The sequence below is a fragment of the Bacillus rossius genome (genome assembly GCF_032445375.1).
Source record: "Bacillus rossius redtenbacheri isolate Brsri chromosome 4 unlocalized genomic scaffold, Brsri_v3 Brsri_v3_scf4_2, whole genome shotgun sequence".
NCBI classification, from domain to species: Eukaryota; Metazoa; Arthropoda; class Insecta; order Phasmatodea; family Bacillidae; genus Bacillus; species Bacillus rossius.
Genome location: NW_026962011.1, coordinates 16,339,666 through 16,359,203, shown reverse-complemented (window position 1 = coordinate 16,359,203; position 19,538 = coordinate 16,339,666). Strand labels below are relative to the sequence as shown.

The following is a 19,538-nucleotide window of genomic DNA, read 5'->3' as shown; positions in this document are numbered from 1 at the left end:
TTTTATTATTTTTTAATTTTTTTTATTAGTAAGGTTTAATTTGGTTGTTAAGGTTTTATTTATTTGTTTAATAAGGTTATTAAGGTTTTTTGATTATTAAAGTTAGTTGACTTTGTACGCTTAGACATAATCACTAATTCATTCAAATGTGTTTAAGCGAGACTCGAGAAATTAGTTTGAGAATGTCAATATTTTAAAGATCTCAAGGTAATATTGACAGATTTGAGTGACTGTGAAAACAATTCCGTGTCGTTTTACAGGGTTCATTACAATGCCAAGGAGAGAACGTGCTGACATAGGTCGTCGAAGTCAGTCAAATGCGCAGCGAGCTACTTCACGTGCAAACCATACCGATGACAAGCGAGAGACGGATAATGAAAGTAGTCGTATTGGCATGTCCGAATTACGTTCGAGAGCGACTGAAAATGAACGACAAGCGAATAGATTCAGAATACAACGAATTCGTGCACATCAAACACAACGCCAGCGAGCACGACAAAATGAACATGACCGATTGCGCCGACGCGGTGCTCCTGTGAACATGGAACGAGCGGCATTCCATTACGATCCCGAAATCGATTACGGTGCGGACATGTCAGTAACTATTGGAGAAATTTCAGTCATTTGTCCGCATTGCAAGGCGTTGAAATTCAGTGGTCAATCTCCTGGATTATGTTATGCGGATGGAAAAGTGAAATTGCCTCAATTGATCCCGCCACCAGAGCCATTGCACTCATTAATTTCTGGAATGGGAAGTGATTCTAACCATTTTCTGGGCAACATTCAAAAATAAAATAGTTCTTTTCAAATGACGTCTTTTGGCGCAACACACATTGTACGAGACAATTTAATGCCCATTTTCAAAATTCAAGGGCAAATATATCATTTAGTAGTAGCGCTGTTACCACCAACGGATATGGACCATCAATCCTCACAAATTTATTTTATGGTAAATTCAGATGCAGAAGTTAATCAGCGTTGTGCTCACAATCTGATAATCAAGCAAGTAATTGTCAGAGAATTGCAAACGTTTCTTCATCAGAACAACGAATTGATAAAATGGTTCAAAATTGCACTGGATCGGATGCCGTCCGACAGCCATAATATCGTAATCAGGGCTGACAAAATGCCTTTGGGTGAACACGCAAGAAGTTTCAATTCACCGACAATCGACGAAGTGGCTGTTGTTATTGTCGGAGAAAATGTGCAATCTAGAGATATCATGATTCATCGTCGGAACAATGAATTGAAACGCGTGTCCGAAAAACACAGGACTTTCGAAGCGCTACAATATCCATTGATCTTTTGGCAGGGCGAGGACGGATACCATTTCAACATAAAAATTGTTAATCAACTAACAGGCGCTAAAACCAATAAAAAAGTAAGTGCTATGAATTTTTATTCATACAGAAATATGATTCGTGAAGGCGAAATAAATCACATTTTGAAGTATCGCCGTCTTTTCCACCAGTTCGCAGTTGACATGTATGTCAAAATTGAGACTGAGCGATTGACATATATTCGTTTGAAGCAAAAGCAGCTCCGATCTGAAGAATACATTCATCTCCGCGATGCGATTTACGCCGACGGCGATGCAAACAACGTAGGAAGAATGACAATATTGCCGGCCACTTACATTGGAAGCCCACGCCACATGCACGAATACGCACAAGATGCGATGTCGTATTTTAGACAATATGGCCACCCAGGCCTATTTATAACATTTCCTGTGACCCCCAGTGGATCAAAATCAAGAATGAACTGCTACTCAGCCAAACTTCAGTTGACAGACATGACATTACTGCCAGAGTTTTTAAACAAAATTTAAAATCTCTGATGGATTTCATCATAAAGAAGCGTGTGTATGGTCAAGTTCGTTGCTGGATGTACTCCGTTGAATGGCAAAAGCGTGGTCTGCATCATGCGCACATTTTGGTTTGGTTTGTAGAAAAAATCAAGCCGAATTAAATCGATTCAATCATCTCAGCCGAAATCCGAAATTGCATGCAGTGGTGATTAAGAATATGATCCATGGACCTTGCGGAGTTTTCAACAATGACTCGCCCTGTATGATCGATGGTAAGTGTTCCAAGCGATAACCGAGAGACATGATTGCTGACACTATCACAGGCAATGACGGATACCCACTGTATCGTCGGCGATCAGTTGCCGACAATGGCGATTTGCAATGTCAAAGGGCAAGATGTTAAAGTGAAAAATCGTTGGATTGTGCCATATTCGCCTATATTGTTCAAGTCTTTTGAGGCTCACATCAATGTGGAATACTGTAACTCCGTCATGTTGATCAAGTACAATGCAAATATGTGAATAAAGGCAGCGATATGGCTCTATTCGCTGTAACAAATGCAAACGACGAAGTATCTCAGTATCAGATGGGTCGCTATGTCAGCTGCAACGAGGCGATTTGGCGCATCTTTTCCTTTGCGATCCACGAAAGACGACCCACAGTTGTACATTTGGCAGTACATCTGGAAAATGGACGAGTGTATTTCAATCCAGAGAACGCAGCGGACAGAGCGGCATGGCCATCGTCGACAACATTGACAAGCTTCTTCTCGGTTTGTCATGTAGATGCTTTCGTTCGCACTTTGCTGTATGCTGAAATGTTACGCTACTTCACCTGAAACACATTATCGAAATCATTTCAGCATCGGAAACAAGGAACACCAATTGAAGGATATCCAAATGTATTTTGCCTCAGATGCTCTGGGTCGCATATATACTGTGCATCCAAATAATGACGAATGTTACTATCTTCGGTTGTTGTTGGTGAATGTTCGTGGTCCGACGTCGTTTCAACAACTAAGAAGTGTTAATGGGCATCTGTGCGCAACTTACAGTGTGGCGTGTCAACTCTTACAGTTGCTTGAGAACGATTTGCATTGGGATATTACGCTTAAAGATTCTGTCATATCTTCATCACCTCATCAAATTCGCAGATTGTTTGCAATTATCATATCCATATGTTTCCCAATAAATCCGAACGATTTGTGGATCAAATATAAGGACGACATGTTGGAAGTTGTTTTGTTTCGTGTGTGTCACAAACTTTAAATCCGACATTGCAAATGACTGCAGAAATTCACAATGAGACATTGATCATGATAGCTGACATGTATTTATTGATAGCGAGTAAAATGTTGTCGTATTTGGGGATGATATCTCCCAATAGTCCAATGAAAGATGTATTTAACCACGAGTTACAAAGAGAACAACAATACAACACCGAAGCATTAGCCGAAGCAGTTCGTACAAATGTTTCGCAATTAAATGAACAACAAAAGACTGTATACGACTCTATGATAGAAGCTGTGAACAATGGAACTGGTGGAATTTACTTCCTGCATGCTCCCGGAGGGACTGGGAAAACGTTCTTAATTTCATTGCTTTTGGCAAGGATTCCATCGCAGAATGAAGTTGTCCTAGCATTGGCTTCATCTGGACTAGCAGCGACTTTGTTAGAAGGTGGACGAACTGCACATTCTGCCTTGAAATTGCCACTGAACATGCAAATCAACGAGACACCAGCTTGCAACATCGCCAAAAAAAAGCGCAATGGCGAAGATTCTACAGATCTGCAAATTGATCGTTTGGGACGAATGCACGATGGCCCACAAGAGTTCACTGGAAGCGCTGGACAGAACGTTGAAAGGTCTTTGTGACAATCAAAACATTTTTGGTGGAGCCATGATTCTGGTGTCCGGTGATTTTCGTCATGCTCTTCCAGTTATTTCACGATCAACTGTAGCTCACGAACTAAACTCGTACTTAAAATCATCAAATTTGTGGCGGCACCTGAAGACACTCCGATTGACGACTAACGTGTGAGTGTTTTTGCAACAAGATCGAAATACATATGTGTTTTCGAAGCAATTGTTGGACATTGGTAATGGTAAAATTGCAGTTGACATATCGACTGCATTAGTCACATTTCCCACTGATTTCTGTCAGTTGACCGAATCGAAGGAGGAGCTTATTCGGCGTGTGTTTCCGAACGTAGCACAGAACTTCAAAAACCATAATTGGCTGCGCGAACTAGCCATATTGGCAGCGAAAAACAAAGATGTCGATGATCTTAATGCGTCCATTCAAAATTTCATTCCGGGACAGTTGTTTTCCTTCAAATTGGTTGACACAGTTATCAACCAGAATGAGATAGTCAACTATCCGACAGAATTTTTGAATTCCCTAGAATTGCCTGGATTACCACCTCACAATTTGCAATTGAAAGTAGGCTCAGTCATCATCATGTTACGTAGCATCAATCAACCTCGACTATGCAATGGAACGAGACTGGCTGTTAAAAAGCTTATGAACAACGTCATAGAGGCGACTATTATCACGGGAAAGTACAAAGGAGAGGATGTTTTGATTCCGCGCATCCCGATGATTCCAACAGACATGCCATTCGATTTTAACCCTTTATAGGGCAAAAATAAAAAATGCAAATTTTTTCACATTCTTGGCTCCATAGCATAACAGAGTGTAACTGAAAGACATTAAAATTATTACATTTGCTTAAATGTTATTTGAACGGTTTTAATATTATAATATTTGGTGGTTAATTTTGTAACCACCATCCATTTTGGCAGATGAACAAATGGTGGTCACTTATGAAACCACCTAAACGTAAATACGACAAAGTTAAATAAAAAAATCAATTTGAGTTTAATATAATAAAAAGGCTGATGTAAACATATATTTTAAATATAAAAACCATTTTTATAAATGAAATACACAATAAGAACTTTTTTATAATTACCTCAATACTATTTTTTTTAATGTATAGAGAAATAACTTAAAAACCGTAACCACACAACATTGCATTTTTACCTTCTTTTCATTTCACTATAACCACAAATCGCAAATATGCATTATAACCATAATATTTATTTACAACAATGAAACTTGTCCAGTTGACATTATATATTACAAACAAGAGCACAACAAAGTAACGACACTATTATAATTTTTAGATTTTTTACACAATAATAAATTAGTCTTTTTTCTTCTTTTTTTCCTTTTATTCACGCTGCCAATATAACAACAAATAAAAATATACTACAACTAAAAATATATTAAAAAATATGTTTCATAAAACTTTTTGAAATAAACTGAGTTGCATTCACAGGAAGTATTTTAAAAAGTCATAAATAATTGCTTGTTATATGTGTACACAAAACAGCAATTTTGTCTTCTCTGCTTTCTCTCAGTACAAAGACAGATGGCAAATGTCTTACATAATCAAAAAACCCTAAGCAAATATTGTTACTATCAGCTGGCCCAATAAGTTTGCCTTGGTAGACTTCAAAACTGATTATATAACCTGAAACTACACAGGCTATTACCCACACTTTGAAACCCCTCTTTACTGGTTTCATTGGAAGATACTGTTTCAGACTAGATCTGCCTTTGTACCCTATCATGCTTTCATCCACAGACAAAAACCGACTGGGATTGAAATTTTTTTTAAAACATAATTCAAATGGACAATTAGAGGTCTTAGTTTATAAAGTCTATCAAAGTTTGGTTGATCTTTACTTGGCATAGCAAAATTGTCATTCAAATGGATAAACCGAAATATTTTCAAGAATCTTTTCAAAGGTAAGATGTCAGCTACTCTAGACACATGGAAATTTGGATCAACGGACCAGTTCATTCTGAGGCTTGGCAGAGAATGAAATCCCATAATAATAAGAATACCAATTACAGCTTTCATTTCCTCAACACATAAGTCCAGAGTATGTCCTTTCTGTTCTGCGTACAAATTTGACTGTTCCACCTTATGACTCAAAATCCCCAAAGTCAAGAACTGCATAAATATTTTTACTGGGGATGCAACATCTACTTCAACTTTAGGGCTAAATAACTGGGAAAAATATTTTCCAGAGAAATGTTTCGGACTACAAGTTTTTTCTTAGGCTGACCTAAACTTTCATTTTGTGAGCACGAATCGAGTTGCTCTTCACATTCAGATGATTCAATTTCACTTATAAAAATTAGGTTTCTCTTATGCGACTCTGGAATCACATAGTCTGGATCTGCATCTGTAATCACCATCGCTGTCCAAATGAACCGCTAACTGTTTATAAGTTTCACCATATGAATATGTAGTAGTTTCTGAGGCAGCATTTGATGTGTTGGGAAGTGCTTCTGTTACATTTGTGTCAGTTTGTGTGGTCCCTGAGTTAATTTTTATTTCTTTCTCTTGAACATTTGAGGATGAGGCGGTATTTTGTGACCTAAGAGAAGGAGGTTGGACTGATTTAGGAAAACTGCTAGCATCTTCTGCATCAGAATCCCCACCAAATTCAGAGTCATGTCTTCAATATCAGAAACACTATTAATAAAGTTCATAAATTTTTCATAGTCCATTTCCTCCAACATTTTTGCTGTGTATTTTTTGGCCATGGTGATGGAAACTGAAAAAAATGGTATTGTAGATAGTATTGTACAAAAATACAGCATTATGTGCAATGGGTTAGGTAGCATAGCATAAGTTTTGGGTTGGTTCCTATGGTGAATGTATTTTTGTATGATGAATGTATTTTGGTAAGTATGATGTATGTTTTGGTTACGTTAGTATGGCATATGTATTTGGGTTGGTATGGTGTATATTTTAGGATAGCTAGTATAGTGTATATTTTAGGATAGCTAGTATGGAGTATGTTTTGGGTTAGATAGTACAATGTATGTTTTTGGGTTAGATAGTACAATGTATGTTTTTGGTTAGTTAGTATCAGCAATGTTTTTGGTTTAGTTAGTATTGCCTATGTTTTTGGTTTAGTAAGTGTGAAAAATGTTTTGGGTTAGGTATTATTACCTATGTGTTTGGATACTTAGCAGGGTCATTGTTATTCAGTAAAAAAAAAATATTGGCTCCATTCTTTTGGAAACAATGTCATGTAAAAATTTAGAATTTACAAAAACTCAAAGATACGTCACTGAAACAAATTTAACTATGCTGCAGTAAAAGTCTAAAAGAAAGTTGCATACTATGTAAATTATTTCAAAAGTGGTCATAAACTTCCCGTCAAGTATACTCAAAAGGCTATAAACCTTTCTGATCTGTCCAGTCTCCAAGGCGATAGTGGTTCATTTAGTGACCACTTCCAAAAACTATGCAATTAGTGGCAAAAAATGTTAAATATCATCTTAGCGCTTCATTGTAAATATATTATGTGCTTATGCATAAATATGTTTATTATTACTCTACCATAATGACCTGATAGTAAACTCTACCAACATCAAATTATAAAATAAATAAATAAATAATTAATATATTTACATACATATATATTCACACTGGCCAATTTTATGAGTGGTAAAACAATTTTATGAATAAAGAGAAATGCCGACAAATTATTTTTCAACAGCATACATTATAAATATAACGCACAAACAAAAAGCACAAGCTCAGAGTAGAACAAACTTACGAAAAAAATACAAGTTTGACAAGTATGCGACAAAATATCCTCAAAATGGCTGCCCTGAACAGTTGGTGGTCAGTTTTGTAACCACCTAAATGGAAAAACTTTGCTCACAACTGCTGTAAAAGGGATCAATGCGAAGGTGGTTATATAACTGATCACCAACCATCTACGCACTAGAAAGGCAGCAGTAGCGTCCAATATGTATGAGCCATTTAATAGATATTGACCTTAAACGTTGGTGGTTAGTATGGTAACCACCAACCTATAAAGGGTTTTAAACGACTTCAATTCCCCGTGCGTCTGGCCTTCGCGATGACCATAAACAAATCTCAAGGCCAGTCGTTGGAAGTTTGCGGAATTAACTTGGAGTTTCCGTGTTTCGCGCATGGACAACTGTATGTTGCGTGTTCGCGTGTCGGAAAGCCTTCATCTTTGTTTATTTTCGCGCCGGAAAACAAAACGAAAAACTTAGTTTACCAGAAAGCTTTGCATTGAATGTTATCTGCATTTATCTCTCATGTAAAATAAAAACAATGCATTCATTAGAATTACAAACGAGTTTCATTTAATAATCAATCAAAACTCAAGCCATACACGATGCGACTTATACTATCGATCTCAATGAATTGGAGTTGGAAGGGTGATAAAAATTAATAATATCTTTTGAAGAGTTACAATCAAATAAATTTTAGGTGGTACGAAGTTCACCGAGTCATCTAGTATGTATATATATAGTTTTTTTTTTTCATTTTATGAAATTCAGGCCACTGGAAAATTCTGCAAGATTAACGGTGTGGCACGCAAATATAGAATAATCACCAGGAGTTTGACGCACGCCCTTAAGACAACGGGACCTTCAAGACTGCAGCGGACTTGGAACAGATTGCTGACGTTGACGCGCTCCGGGGGGGGGGGGGGAGAGGGGTGAGGGTTGGACGTGTGGTGCCGACGCGCATGGACGCATGGGTTCGCGGGCCGAACTGTAGGGAGTCGCGTTCTGTTCCAGGAGAGATGGTGATCTCGAGCGAAAAGTACGACGTGAACCTCATCCTCAAGTCGCTGTTCGAGGTGCGCATGGTGCTGGCGATCAGGAACTTCCAGCCCAGGGACGTGGGCTCGTACCGCTGCATCGCCAAGAACTCGCTCGGCGAGGTGGAGAGCAACATCCGGCTGTACGGTGAGTGCCGCGGGTTGCAACCCCGGTTACAGGGGGGTGCCACCGCATGGCACTGCGCCACGGTCCATACGGAACACCCAAAAGCATTGGCTCGAAACATTTTTTTTTTACGGTCACCAAATATTTCTGTCCAAATAATTTTTCACCACTTGCTGTAAAATTTTGCTCGGAAATATGTACGTAATAAAAAAAATACGACTGCTAAATATTTTCCCTGCGAAACTATGGTAGAGCTCCATATTCGTTTCGAAAGGAGAAAAAAAGTAAAATATAAATGAAATTAAATACATTTTCATAGCGAAATTCTCATACATTCCTTTAAACATGTTCAGGAACGAGATCAATATTTTTTGTTACCGTATAGTTTGGAGTTGTCAGGAAATGGCATACTGTCACGTAGATGAAGTAAATTTTTCATGACTCTCGTCATATTAAAATACCGAAACTTTCCGAACATGGTGTCTGACGACGCTTGATGATGGTCAGTAAGTATTTCTTAGTATTTTTGTCTTTAAACGCAGTCACTTCCATTGGACAAAGTCCTTTATAACTGTTTCCATAATGGCAGCATTGAAACTAAGCTCAATGTTTCGTTCTTTGAATGATCCCTGCAATGGGGAAAAGTTGTTTAAATTTTTTTTTTTAATACGCTATTGAAATTTTACATTGTTTGTCATAGAGAAACCTCTAAACGGACAAAGAGATGAAAAAACAAACACACAGCAAACAAGTCAAAATCAACCTACGTCAAACGTTAAATGCAATACAGTAATAAGGAATTCCATACAATGAATTAGTCAGAACATTATAACAGCACAGACGAACACAGTCGGCTAATAACTACGAGTCAGTCGAAATCATCTGTTTAGTTTTATCGTTGGGTGTCTCTGTTTGTCGCTGCGTTGTCCAAGGTAACTGTATTCATTATTTTTTTGCAACGGTTCCTTCCACAGAATACTCTGTCCTTTCTTTCCATTTAACATGTTTCATTGCCTGTTTTCTGTGTGTTGAGTTTCTCTATGATAAACTGTAAGCCAGAAATCGCTATATGTCCAACAATATTTAAATTCAAGGAACCAAATATTTGAGCCTTTAAGTACATTGCTGTCATTGTTGTCATTTTGAAGTTCTGTGTTTTATGAATGTGACTGCTTTTAACTACGGAAAAACCTTATTCATACTTATTGACCATCATCAGACGTCGTCAAACACCAATTTTAGCAAGGTTTTTGGTGTTTTAATATGATGGTGTTCATGTTACAATTTGACTTCAGGTGCATTTGACTTGGCAACTGCACGGTAATAAGTATTTTGGTAATGTTCTTGAACACGTAAATGGAAGTTATTATTATCTTATGCATTGTATGAAAATTTTACCGTACAAATATAATTTTTTTTTCTAGTTTGATATTTTACTTTGAATCGAATCAAGGTCGGTTACCACAGTTTCACGGGAGAAAAAAAAATATTTAATTCATATTTTCATACGGTGAGCGGTATAAATTATTTGGACAGAAAAATGTTTGGTGGCAGTTAAAGCTGAAGGTCTAAGGGTGAATGAGTAAACCCCCGTGTCACAATGAAATGGCGCATCCATGTCGCCGTGGTTCTTGGAGGTGTTGCAGCCAGGAAGTGGTCAGCTTGTCCGCTGAGTGGGCGGGCATGCCAGGCGGGACGCGTGACCCCTGCCCCCTTGTGCCCGCAGAGATCCCCGGGCCGACGCGGCGGCAGTTCCAAGAGCCGCACTACGACGAGGAGGACTACGACAGCCAGTACGGGTCGGCGGAGCAGGAGGCGGCGGAGGGCGAGGAGGGCTCGCGCAACGCCGTGCTGCAGCGCGGCGCCGCGCCGCCCACGCCGCCACCGCCGGCCCCCGGGACGCACGACACCTACACGGAGCACCAGGCGCCGCGCCCCACGTCCCTGGCCGCCCCCGGCGCCGCCGCCCCCGACCGGCGCTGGCTGCTGGCGGCGGCGGTGCTGTGGCGCGCCTGCGCCCCGCGCGGCTTCTGAGGCCTCGCGGATCCTCCCCCGCACGCACCTTGTCTACAACTGGTCACTCGTGCATCGGAAACAAACCAAACAAGAAATTTATCCATCGATCTACAAATACTTGCGAATAAATTTTTACACCTGCGTAACGGCCGCATAAATTATTTAAATATTATTACAGCTTGTCTTAAACTTAACCACAGGAAATTACAATGAGTTACATTAATTATTAATAAATATTAAATTTAAAAAATAACATCATCGATTTAATTAGAAGAGCGAATAGCTCACTCCATGTAACAAAGCTATTTTTTTTATTTTTAAATGTAGGCTTGAATGTTCGTTATTTTTTCAATATTAAGTACGTTTTCGAAGTGTTTTACAATTGTTATTATTTTTTCAACCATCATCGCAAACGCAATAACTGTTCCTAACTTACAAAGAAAGCTGTGTCCAGTGGCGGGAGCGCCGACAGGTTCGCATGAACCTGGCGTGTTTCCGAAGCGCATTCACGATTTCGAACCTGTGCAGTTCGTCCCAAGTCAGCGAAATAAGAAGAAACTGCCATCCGAGCTCACTTTTGTGTGAAATTCCCAAAACAATATTCATCGTGAGTTTACCGAATAAAATATGTCGGGAAATAAAGAAAAATAATTTATTTGATGTTTCTTTACAGTAAGCTCTTTTAAACGTTAGAATTAATATATATATTTTTAATTTTATGGAGTTAAGAATATATTTGGAATTCAGTTCAAAATTTTCTCTATGAGCTTTTTATTTGCGTCTTTTCTTAAAAACACTAAATGACTCTCAGTTCCAGTGGAAACGATTTCAAAGAGTTTAAAAAATTTTATCTGAAATCAATTGAATGTTTACAGCTCTCTGTTGAGTAAATTTGCAGAGTTCTGTTTTGTATATCGCAATCTCTGCCAACTCACATCACTTGTGGGAACGTGACGTCATTCAGACCGGGCTGACGTCAGCAGGTTGGACTATTGCGGAGCAGGCTGGAACCTCTTTAACGTAACCCTGAAGATGCTGTCTAGTAGTTGCTGCGAAGCGTTGTTTAACTCTCAACATCACGGCGTAGCTCCAACCCGACACCCAATACTGCCGCGAGAACGCCAGCGAATTCCTCAGCTCTCATGTTGTATGTATTAAAAAACTCTGGTTTAGTATGTGACACTTAACTAGTGTAATTTTCGGACATGTGACTTCATTAACGTCTTTAATTTGACAGCTGATTTTAACTTCATCGTTTCTTAAGGAAAATACTGGTATATTGGCTAGCGTAGTTTTTTTGAAGACAAATTACAATATTTAAGATGTATGAATGTTAACTGGAAGACGCCATCTTAATTTCAACAATTTTTTCTGCCAAAAAAAAATTGGTTTTGTTATGAAAATGTTGCTTCGTTAAAGCATATTGTATAATCCAATGGAATGTTTAAAGCTAGTGGTGGCTAGCTGCTACAAATATCTTACACTGTTAACAGTACTGGAGTTTAGTATTTAATTTATTGTTCAGGCAACTATAACTACTGTAACAGTACTAAAAATAGACATAATGTTACGGGTTTTGTAAATCTATTAATGTGAGGTCTATGCCTCAATGAAGGAAAAATTTCAATACTAAACGATAAAAAAATTGTATTTAATAAAAACTTTGAAAAAAATATGGCGTTTTCCGATTTCTGTGTCTTCTACTTTGGTTCAAGTTGACTAATATGTGTGGAATGTCAGTTTAATTATATTATAATATCTCACGTGAATCTGTCGAATAAATTGCGCGCGTTCGTGGGATGGTGATAGACTGAACTATATATTTTTTTTGATCAATGGATATAAATTTCACAGTCACAGCTAAAAATTGTTACCACGACAGTGTGACTTTAGTGAGGTCTGTATTTTTGGTGCGAACGCTCTGGTCGCCGCTATCGCCGCCGGCGCTGAAGTACCACGCTTCAGGAAAAACGGCCCGTTTCAAACGACTTCAGGTGGGAACAGCTAGCAGCAAGATGGACTAGCGCTTACTTCCCAGCGTCGCCAAGAGCCTGACCAGGATACGAAAAGAAAAGAAAAAAAAACATGGACTTCCTGCATTGTGGAGTGACAATAAAAAAGTTCTTGAATTTAAAAATACTATGATAAACTACTTTAAAAGACTTAAATGGAATCCAATTTATGATTCAGGACTATTATACATAACTGTTTGTTAATATGAATTTAAAAAACTTAGTTAGGTCTCGACCTCAATTTTATAGAATGCGTAGCAAAAGAAACAAACCGTTGTTTATTGAATGGTATATTTTTTTGAGGGTTGGATGGTTGGAGCCAAAAGTATGAAACATATAACAGGGAATGTAGAATGTGTTTCCTCCAGAGTTGTATGTGTTGTGACTTAAGTGGTAGAAGTTTGCCATTGGTTTGGCCTAAGTAAGTTCATGTTTTAAGTGAATAAGAAATATTTCTCTTTTATAAAATGTATAAGAACATTCCCCTCGCTTCTCGCGCCAAAAGTAAATGAGATTGTCAATTTGTTAAACGATATTAGAGCTTTAAGTTTTAATTTTGTACTTGATATGTTATACAAAAAAATTTAAATTGTAACAGGGAAGAGACCAGTGGCAGTATGTTAGATTTATATTTATTGTTCACTTTATATGTTCTTACATGTAATTTCAACATAATAATTTTACCAGGAACAAAACATTTGAAATGAAGCTAAAATAATATGTCTAAACTAGATATATGCTAAATATGTTACAATATGAATGGTGTTTTAATTTCAAAAAACCTTTTTAAAAACCTAAACGCCCTATTATATTTTACATTTACTCAAATAACTATTGATGTTTCAAAGAAGGGTTTATTTAGCTGTCTTCATACGCCTTAAATATTGAGCTGGGAAAAATATTGGTGATGCGACATATTATAAAATGGGATTTTAAGTGTTCGAAGAATGAACCAGGGATATTGTAATTGCTGTAAATAACATAATCTTTAGACATATCTAAATTTGGCCAATTTAAATAGCTTAAAAATACTGGACAATGATACGCATGAGTTAAATTGCCAACTTCCTAACACTGTTATTGTCAATTGCAAATAATTTGCCTAAATGAGTAATGTAATAACTTTTCAACTTTTTACTCAAGGCATTGAGGAAACGTTACAAACTTAAAGAATCATATGTTTCACGCACAGTCAGCTTTTTGATTACATACTCAAAAAAGTGAACTTGGCTAAAAGTAAAAATTATGACTTTCATGCATCCTTAAAAGATTGAAGCTAAGCAAATGCCTTCATCTTGTCAGAAAATGTTTGAGTCATAGTATGCACTGCTGTATCTTTTGGATTTTTATAGTTAAAGTATAAGTTTTGAAACTTGCACACGTGGACATAACGGTATCCCTCCATAACTGATCCTTCCTTTAGAAAACATAACACTTAATTGACTCAATGAGAAGAGCTATTTCGAAGCATCAAAATATTTAAAAGGTAAGTAGTTGTCAGGATCACTAAGCAAATTTTACACTATAAAATTATTTTTAAATTAATTTTTTTCAATGACAAAGCACTCTATTTAAAGACTTGCATTTTTGAAGCAAATACATATTTTGTCCGTTCAGATCTTTTTTTTTATTTGTATGTGCATGCGTGTTGAAACGGTTGGTTAATCGTATTGACTAATTGCTTTATTTTTTAATCCCAGCAGTTTGATTTTCATTTTTTATTAATTTCATCACTACAATTGTGACTTCATAAAACATTTCAATAAATTTTTATATATATTTAAAATAAGCTGCCACTGGGAAAAGTAAATTCACGAAAACAATTGTGTATTGTTGTCTTAAAAGCTAAATAAACACGGCATTAATTTATTATTCCTTATCGATTGTAATGGCAAGAAAGTTGGTGGAAACTTTGTAATACCTATTGGTCTGATGAACAGTGTTTGTCCTTGTCTTGGCTGGCGACGTATGATGGTCTCGTGTGGTTCCACGGCCGAATATGCTGAGCCTCACAGTGACACAGTGTTGAAAGCCATCGAGCACCATAGCTCGTATTCAAACAGAATGATCCCACGATGTTTTATCTCTTAATTCCTCATCACAGAGGCGGAGGAGGCACAATAGCCAGTTGTACACCCTGGTCAAGATTTTTTTTTTAAGTGTGAAATTTCCGAAATGGCCAGGATAAAGAACCCTGGACTTTTCCATATTGTAAAACGGCTTTCTCATTAAAACAGAAATTGGAACTTCGTTAGTGTGAAATTCCCCCATATTTGGTGAAAGCTTAGTGTGATCTCTGTAACATACATATAATTATATATTTTTTGTTTTCTGCTACAAAATTTTTATCTTAACTATATATTTCTTAAACCTTGTTACACGTACGAAGGGGAATGGGCAAATTAAGAATCCAAATTTAAAACAATGAACTGTAAAGTTTCTAGACTTTTATGTTAAAATAAATTTAATTTTTTTCTTTGTAGTTTGAAACTTAATTAATATGTTTTTTTTAAGAGTGATAGCACTTATTACTCGGTTACTTAAGTTATCTCGAACACTTTGTCCGCGAAGCGTCCCAAATTACAGAGGCATCATTTCAGCCTCCAAAACTGTGAACCACAATATCTGACCATGCTGACTGTTGCCTTACTCTAGGTGTTGTTTAGCCAAGTGTAACATGTAAATAGCTAGCTCTATTACAGCCGTAAGTTTGCCATGCTAATGGCAATAAAATGCTGCCCTCGCTGCCTGAATGTGAAGTAAGTAACTGTCCTGATGATTAATATTTAGGCGTGAAGTGTCCATAAGCTGTTGTCTGATTGGATGATTTCAAATTTATTATCATTCTTAAAAAAAAAATAATTTGACACGTGAATTTGCTTTACTTTGGAAAAGACCATTCGGAATAAATAAGAGTATTTTCAGTTTATATATTACAAGTAATTATTTATAAATAAAAGGAAACATTTTAAAACTAATTTAATTAATGACTTACATCGGAAACATGTTCGCTGTCTCTAATATAGTCCGAAACAGCAATAATGAAGCCACTATCTGACGGTATTTATCTTATAGTAATACTCACTTAACTAAACGTTTAATAAAATTTTCTCTAGATTATCTGAGAAATACTTACGTTACCAAAACAAGTTTCAGACTCTTTATAGTTTAAGGCCCTGAATTTCATTAAATGACAATAAATGAGTACAAATAACGTCACGTAGAATTTAATCTATCAATTTTGAATGAAACACGATGGCTTCTTAGTTGAAACCAACAGATGACTTAAAGAAAATTTTACTTTAATTAACAACACACCCGTCAGTCAATTATGTGGTTATGAGCTAGAAATAAAACAGCTTAACTTTTCGTAAAATAAAAGTAAAATATACAGTGCTGTCTAGTTAATAATTATGAATTATTATTTGGATGTACTGCAAGGTAATAGGGGTAAGCTGGCGCCTTGATAACACAATTAATAATAACTTATAAAAATACATGAAACAATAAAGTATTTTTTATCTATTAAAAAACTTGTTTGAGGTTAACTTTTATATATATATATTTAATTTTTCGTGGACAAATTTTATTATATTAAACGATATGTTAAATATGTTAAATGCGAACTTCAAAATTGTCAGCAGCTTCAGCTTTTTTTTATAGTTCAAACTTAATCATTTTTCTGAAAAACTATAAACGATTCAGATTTGCATGAACGTTTATTAGATACCTAAGTAAGATCAGATTTAAATATTTTACTTTTCTTCTAGCACATGTCTAAATTATAGGGCAAATGGCCTAACAACTTAAATCAGAGCGCTCAGATTTAAGATTTAAAATTATGTGTCAATTCATATAAATTTAAAAAAAGTTACTGAAATAGATTATTTATTTCTCGTATCAAATTTTCGTTTACTCCTCTAGTATTCGGAATTATTATACCACCCCATAGATCGTTTAAAACGTATTTTGGAGTACGACTTTCTAATAATAAAAATCTGAAATCCGCGGATATTCTACACAATTTTTACTCTGTTATTCTTCTAGTTGTTTAATTTTTACAGTTTATTATAATTTTATAATACACAAAATTTATTTTACTGCTTATACGTAGTTTTAATTTTATTAGCTTTTAAACTATAATTTTCTTATATTTGAAATTTTTTTCATTTACCAAAATCCTGAGGCATGCCTATAGAAGCTTCACGCGAAGTACTACTAACCTTTTTCTAAAATGTTTCTTGTTGATTCGTACTCAAATTTTTTCATAATAACTAGTACGAGCCTTTTTTTTGTTTATTTTTCTCTTTAATAATGAAATGAATTACGTGTAAGCAACGCGAGAAACTGTAATCAAGCCGACTGGTCACCTCCATTAAAATCGGAATAAGGAGTGTACAGGCGTGAATAACTTGCTCTGAATAGTCTTCTCAGTTATGATATATCCTGGGTAGCTTGAACTGACGGATTCAGCTCGGAGTGCCTTCTGACTGCTGTGGGCCCTTGCCTTATCATTTAACTCTGTGTGCAAATGCTAATTCGACAGTTTAAATTTTGTAGGATAATTATTTACAATTATGCTACTTTCAACTTTGAACAGTTTTAGACAGTTGTATAAGCCTGTTTAGTTTTGCTTTAAAGAAAACATTACACTTGCACAATGCTTTCTGACATTAACTTTGTCACTTTTCTCTAAAATATGGTGCAATACTATATATATATATACATCTATATATATATATACATCTATATATATATATATATACATATACAAGCCAGCTTAAACAATGATATCGTCTGAATGTTTTAAGCAATTCAAATAATTATTTTAGGATTTTTTTTTCCTTCGTGAGATGGCATGCCAAAATTTGTACAACACTCTCTTTCAGAGTGTAATTGCTTTTCAATGTAAATTTTAACTAAGTAATGCAAATAAGTGTGTCAAATAATTTTATTCACCATGATTTATATATAAAACTGAAAAAATCTAATTGATTTTGCATACAGATTTCGAAAAATTAAGACTGTGATAAAATAGCTGCATTTTCTTCTTCAATATTTTACTTAAAATGTATGGACATATGATTTGAATACACGACTTATAACACTTGTTTTAGTCGAATAACAAGAAACTTGCGTTACTAAATTAATATATTTAAGTTTGTTTACAATCCCTATTACTTATTTTAAGTTTTTATAAAAATGTTCATAATAACCCAGTTACATAATATTATATAAAAAAATTGTACCTTTCACTAAATAAGCATCATCCAAGAAGAAATTTAAAAAAAAATATTTGTAAAACTTATTTTAAGGTGACACTAATTTTTTTTAGTTGATTAGTTGAATTTATTCTTAAATTAATTGAGTCCCAAAATTCATTTTTTAAAGAAAAAAATTCCGTTTTTAAGACGTGTACATAAAATATGTTAGATAATTTAATTGAAGTAAAAGAGACCTAAAAAATTTACCCTAGTTAACCAGCCTTTATTAAAATATCTAAACTTATATTTCTTTACAATTATATAATAACTTGAAAGAGTTAAAAACCAAAAATCATTTGAAAAAACAATATTAATTTAAAAAATTAATGTATCATTTTTTGGAGTATTTTTTATTAAAGAAGTTTCAGATAATTTTGTACTTTTTCTTTTAATATTTGATCATTGTTATTTACAAATTTTGTAATGGATAAAATCAGAATGTCACGATATGTTTAAGAATAGATATCAACCATATGTTGGATGTTAAATTTATTTTATTTTTATCATTGTTATTTGAAGGCATTTCCTGTTAATTTATCACGATACATGTCTTGAATTTTATGTTCAGTTTCATATTTTCTCAACATATATTTACGTCATAATATCTTATAGCGGAAAATCGTAGTTCACGTGCGTATAATTAAGATCACTTGCATGAGTTTTACAACTAAAAATGACGTTTAGAAAATACAGAATTTCCATGAATGAATGTCCTAGTTTCAATTATATATTATTACAGTTTAAATAAGACTATTAACAACATTTCTTACAACAAATTGAAGGTAAACTAACCTTGTTTTTCTTAAAATATTTAATATGTGCACATTTGGTGTTCTACAAGTTCATAAGGATATTCTGCTCCCCATATACGAACATTATCTTACCTTCGCACTTAGATAAAAATTTGGATCATCGCTGAACACAACACGATCAAGAAAAGTCCCGCTCAAACACTTGAAGTGAAAAGTTACAACTGTAACAAGCTTGGACGCACGTTTTCTTAAAACCTTCCAAACGGTCGTTTTTGGCAACTGCAATACAAAACTGGCTTCCCGAACAGATTTATTAGAACTATGCTGTTGAGATACTTAACATGGACAACATCCTAACCAGACACGTTTGGTCCTCCTGTGTTTTTCCCTTTACAAGCATTCGTTTCGAGTTGCCGATACCATCGACGGATGTTTTTTCCACATGGGGGATCACAATCAAACTCTAAAAGAAATGGACGTTGAACAGAAGTTACATATTCACTCTTAGCAAACTGCACAACACAAACGCTTTACGCTCAGGAGTCATCATTTTGCGTAGGTGGCGCTGCAAGCGAGAAAACAACAAAGCAGTACTCGTGCATACGCTTATCTGAAACTGTTTGAGGTACTCTTTAATTGTGACCCTGAACCAAACCTCTTCAACAATACTATTATAATCATTTTTTAGCTGGAACATTATTTTATGGACATACTGTGTATCTTGAGAAAATTTCTGATCCAACAACAAATGCAAGAGAGCTTAGGGATTAATTCAGAGGAAAATCACATAATTAGTAGAAATGATAACAAAAAGAAATAACTCGCTTGTGGGAAACCGATTTTTCAGACAATAATATTTTGCTCCAATAAAATCCATTTTAATT

The 19,538-nt window shown here is 35.4% G+C and overlaps 1 protein-coding gene across 1 annotated transcript in view; it reads left to right on the top strand.

The window, feature by feature from the left end:
* LOC134541992 (lachesin-like) overlaps window positions 1-17,799 on the top strand; it is a 559,697-nt gene extending 541,898 nt beyond the window's left edge. The window contains exons 9-10 of the mRNA XM_063385770.1: window positions 8,461-8,631; window positions 10,337-17,799. Coding sequence (XP_063241840.1) covers window positions 8,461-8,631; window positions 10,337-10,644 — 479 coding nt within the window. The 3' untranslated portion in view covers window positions 10,645-17,799. The remainder of the gene's footprint in view (window positions 1-8,460; window positions 8,632-10,336) is intronic.
* Window positions 17,800-19,538: the final 1,739 nt, after the last annotated feature.